This window comes from Tarenaya hassleriana, unplaced genomic scaffold, assembly GCF_000463585.1.
Source record: "Tarenaya hassleriana unplaced genomic scaffold, ASM46358v1 Cleome26, whole genome shotgun sequence".
Lineage (NCBI taxonomy): Eukaryota > Viridiplantae > Streptophyta > Magnoliopsida > Brassicales > Cleomaceae > Tarenaya > Tarenaya hassleriana.
The window spans coordinates 1268040-1273336 of NW_010965869.1; the positions used below are offsets into that span (position 1 = coordinate 1268040).

A 5297-nucleotide genomic window follows, 5' to 3' on the forward strand; every position below is an offset into this window, starting at 1 on the left:
TACGATACATCGGTATCGCTCCGGATCATCGAATGGTTCCCCCTCGGAGTGATCCTTGAAGTGTTCTTCTATAGGCGTGCGTACTGGTTTCGCTCCAAGTTTACCTGTCTCAGTTAACATGTCTAAGATATATTTCCTTTGGGACAAAAACACACCGTTAGTAGTGCGAGTTACTTCAATTCCAAGAAAATATTTAAGCAAACCTAGATCTTTAATGTCAAACACATTACTTAAATATATTTTAGTATCGTGAATACCGTCGACATCATTGCCGGAGAGAATGATGTCGTCAACATACACCAAAAGAACAACCATACCCGCAGGGCGTGTAAGTGTGAAAAGAGAGTGATCGGAATCACTTCTTATAAAGCCTTTGTCGAGGAGAGCTTGGTATAGGCGATGATACCAAGCACGAGGCGATTGTTTAAGCCCGTAAAGCGCCTTCTTTAATCGACATACCTGACCGGTACGTATAAAACCGGTGTAACCTGATGGTGGCTTCATGAATATTTCTTCGTCGAGGTCTCCGTGGAGTAAAGCGTTTTTGACATCCAATTGCCACAGCTGCCAATCTTGATTCATAGCTAAAGAAATAATAACGCGTACCGTATGAAGTTTTGCAACTGGAGCAAATGTTTCGTTGTAATCATCGCCGTATGTCTAAGTATATCCTTTCGCAACAAGGCGGGCCTTGTGTCGTTCAATAGTGTCGTCGCTCATATATTTGATTTTGTAGACCCATTTACAACCTACAACTTGTTTTCCCGGAGGTAAATCGGTGATATCCCAAGTACCAATTTTTTCAAGAGCCGAAAGTTCTTCCGCCATTGCCTTGCGCCACACGTCACTATCTTTGGCTTGAGTATAAGATGTCGGTTCTACTCCCTGTGCAACAACACTCAAAAAACTTTGTTCAGCAATAGGAAAAGAGGAAAGAGATGAGTACTTGGCTATGGGATGGGCGACGGCGAGTTGGCCAACGTTCTGTTGTTGTTCAGCCAATTTCCAAGTGGGACGTCGATTTCTTTGACTACGTCGGAGCTGTGTTGCAGCGGAGTTGACAGCGGGAAGAGTCTGAGGGTTGGACGAGTCATGTGATAACATTTGGGTGTATTCATCATGATCTGGAATCTGCTTGTCCGTCTCGATCGTGACAGTTGGCGGGTCACTTTGAGCATCCATGATTATGGGATGAGTTGACGAAGAGGTTTCCCCCTCAGTGGGTGCATCCAGATTCACATCTTCATGACCTGTCATGTTAGTATCGATGGAAATATCAAGAGTAACAAGTACATGTGTCGGAATACCGTCAGCATGCAATTCTGTATGCAAATCTGTTGAAGGAGCGTGAACCCCGAGCTGCTGGAAAGTTCCGAGAAGTCGAGAGAGGGAGGTGTTGTCATCACTTCCTTGGGTTGCAAGTTTCTCTAATACGGACCAGTCTTGTTGATCAAAATAACTGATGTCTTCTACAAATTTAACATGTCTCGATGTATAGACCCGGTCAGTGGGTGGGTGAAAACATAGATAACCTTTTTGGTTCGCCGGATAACCGAGGAACACACACAGTATGCTCTTGGGATCGAGTTTGTTTCTAAGACCTGCATCAATTTGAGCGAAGCAAACACATCCAAATACACGTAAATGGTCAAGAGAAGCACAATGATTAAAGAGTACCTCGAACGGAGATTTGTCGCTAAGGATTTGTGTGGGTAGCCGATTAATAAGATAACACGCTATCTTAACGGCGTCACACCAAAACTTTTTTGGGACGTTGCGGTGAAATAGGAGGGTTCGTGCTACTTCCATCAAATGTCGATTTTTCCGCTCGGCAACACCGTTTTGTTGTGGTGTATGCGGACAAGAACGTTGGTGTAGGATGCCCTCATGGAGAAGATAATCCCGAAATTGAAAGCTCATGTATTCGCCTCCGCCATCTTTTATTAAACATTTCACTTTAACATTGAATTGAGTAGAAACATAGGCAAAAAAAATTTTCGTGGCATAAAACACATCACTCTTTTTCTTTAAAGGTGTAATCCAAGTGTATTTGGATTTCTCGTCAATAAAAGTCACAAAATACTTGAAATTATCACGAGAATAGCATGAAGCGATCCAAAGATTGGAGTGAACAAGATCAAATGCATTATTATAAATAGTACTTAAATCCATAAAAACCGAACGACAATGTTTCCCTAGCGTACACGCCTCACAATGAGTATCAAAAGGCTTAACTTCGGGAACAAGTAAACGAAACACCTTTGCGTGTGGATGGCCTAATCGAGCATGCCACACGCTCGGAGATATAGAAAGAAAACTAAAATGCGAGTCTTCTAGATAATAAAGGTTGCTCGTCCGTGAGCCTTTGCCAAAGATAAGTTCGGAGCTAATATCCTGAAATGAAACACCATTAGCATCGAAGACAACACGACACATAATTTGTTCAACAAGTTTTGAAATGGACAATAAATTTGCATGGAAATCAGGAACGTATAGAGCCATGATATCTTTGTCAAAAACTTTAATCTTACCAATACCTTTGATAGGTATAGGCCGTCCATTAGCAATAGTGACGACACCATGACTTGGAGTGATAGTAACAAATAAATTATCATCATAAAACATGTGCTCGTTGCACCGGAATCCAAAATAATTGAAGAATTACGAGAATAGTTACCTTGGTCCTTATGAATCGACTGAAGAAGATGTTTGAGCCCTTGAAGCTCATCGGAGGTAAGGTTGATCGAACTTTCGGCGTTATGGGAAGCCGTCATAGCCGAACCTTTCCGAGGAGCATTCTGGAACCGAGTCGGCTTCAAATGAGGATTGAGGATCCAATACCTTTCTTTTGAGTGTCCCACTTTGTTACAATGATCACAAAAATAGCTCTTGCGTGCTCGGTTCTGTTGACTCACAGCAACATGTGCGGATTGTCTTTGAACGAGATGAGCGAGTTCATGAGATCCCATAAACACATTACGGCTGCCTTCTTCACGTTGAATTAGCATGCAAATATCTTCAAACGTCGGAAGTGTGGGTTGGCGAAGGACATGATAGATGAGGTCATTGTAAGTGGCATTGAGCGTTGAGAGAAAGGAGAAGACTTTGTCTTCCTCAGCTCGTTGCATGAATGATTTTGGATCGGTGGAAGGTGGTCTCACCTCTTCGAGTTCAGCCCACAACGCACAAAACTCTCCTTGAATCTTGCTTATTGGCTGGTCGTTCTGTTGGAGATGAAACAACTTTCTTTTTAGTTCAAAAATCCGACTAACATTAGAGAGGTTACCGTAGACTCTTTGTAGTGCCTCCCATAGAGATTTGGCTGTGTCGTGCGATATGAACGACTGGAGAATATGAGGATCCAGCGAGCCTTGCAAGATCACCAAAGCTTGGCTGTTCTCTTGTCTCCATTTGGTGAAATCCGACGCAGCTTGACGGTTTCTTTCTAGGCGTTGATGTGCCTGATCGGGAGTCTCTCCGTCGACGGCCACTTCTTGTGGAGGAGGAGACTTTTTTTCAGCGGAGATATGGTCCCATAACCCCTTACTATTGAGGGCCGCAGTGGCGACTTTGGTCCAATAGAAGTAATTGTCACCATGGAAGGTGATGGGGATGAGTTTGGTTGTTGGTTCCATGACTTGATAGATTGTCGGAAGCAAGAAGAAGAGGGGAAAAAATGAAGAACATGAATTTTTTTTTTAATGAACGATACCCTCTGATACCATATAGAAAACAAGGATGGAGGAGACTTTTGAAGAAAATGAGTTCTCTTGCTTGATCGTGTATGTGCTGTACATGTTCTTTCCTAAAGAATACAACAGTCATATAATACTAATATGGCAATTTAATATTGTCTAATACAAAGAATGGAAGAATAGCAAACGTAATTATCTTCTTTCCTTGTCTTCGAGTTTGTGTCCGTATTCCTTTTGTGTAAGTCCGAAACTATCTTCTTTCCTTGTGTTTTCTTGTCCATGTTGATCGTGATTGTGTCCGTCATTGTGTTCGCCATCACCTTGGTCTCCTTGTCCGCTAACATGTACCATCACCATGATCATATGGTTCAGCGAGGAGCCGGAAGCAGTGTGAATATGTTCACTAGAGTTGAATCTGACAACATTTCCAGCTGCAGGCTGCGTTTTCCCGGGCTCCACATCAGCCACAAATCTGCTCGTCAGAGGCCATATATTGGTTTAGGTACAAATTAAAATAAACAAAGAGGTTAGAGTTACGGTCTTTCGGGGATTCTCTCAAGAGTTAAACTTCCGAAACAGCTTTGAAACATATATATATATATATATATATATATATATATATCTAACAACAATAACAATAACATCGCCTCATTCCCAAGTTCATTTGGAATCGGCCGCATAAATCATTCGGTTCGGTTTATTCGGTTTACAGTTATTTTGGGTTCGGTTATTTCGGGTTTTAAAAAATCATAACCAAACGGTTATTTAATTTTATTCGGTTCGATTCGGTTCGGGTATATATCGGTCGATTCGGTTAATAACCAAAATACCCGAACCAAATGCCCACCCCTACAACACTTCCAAATTATTTCTAATGACACGCTCCCAAGTAGGTTTAGGTCTGCCTCTTCCTTTCCTTATCATCCATATATCTATACTCTCCACTTTTCTAACCGGCGCATCTATCGGCCTACGTTATACATGTTCAAACCATCTTAAACGTCCATCCCATACCCTCTCTTCAATACTTATTACTTTTATTTTCTTTCTAATAATCTCATTTCTAATTCTATTCATTCTTGTGTGTCCGCACATCCATCTCAACATCTTCATTTCGGCCACACTCATTTTAGACATATGTTGCCCTTTCGCTGCCCAACATTCGCTACCAATAATGCGCATATTATGGCGGTACGGTAGAATTTTTCTTTCAACCGTAGGGGAATCTTACGATCACAAAGAACCCCCGTGGTTTGTCTCCATTTCATCCAACCCGTTTTTATTCTTTGACTAACATTTTCGTCGCAACCCTATCTTTTTGAAGGATTAGCCCAAGATATTTAAAATGCGGATTTTGAGATGTTGATCCTCCTTGCAAGATAACTCCCACATCACTAGAACGTCTGCCACTAAAATCACAATTCATGTACTCAGTCTTCGTCCTACTAAGCCTAAGACCCTTAGCTTCTAATGTACTCCTCCATAACTCTAATTGTCCATTTACTCCTTTTATGGACTCGTGTATTAGCACAATATCGTCTGCAAACATCATGCACCATGTTACTTCTTTCTTCTATATATCATATATATGTGGGGGGGGGG

The 5297-nt window shown here is 41.7% G+C and overlaps 1 protein-coding gene across 1 annotated transcript in view; it reads right to left on the reverse strand.

The window, feature by feature from the left end:
- Positions 1–3752: 3752 nt before the first annotated feature.
- The window catches only part of LOC104816864, a 4307-nt gene continuing 2762 nt past the window's right edge, over positions 3753–5297 (reverse strand). Inside the window, 1 exon segment of the mRNA XM_010545859.1 lies at positions 3753–4167. Within this exon segment, the coding sequence (XP_010544161.1) occupies positions 3888–4167 (280 nt within the window). The 3' untranslated portion in view covers positions 3753–3887.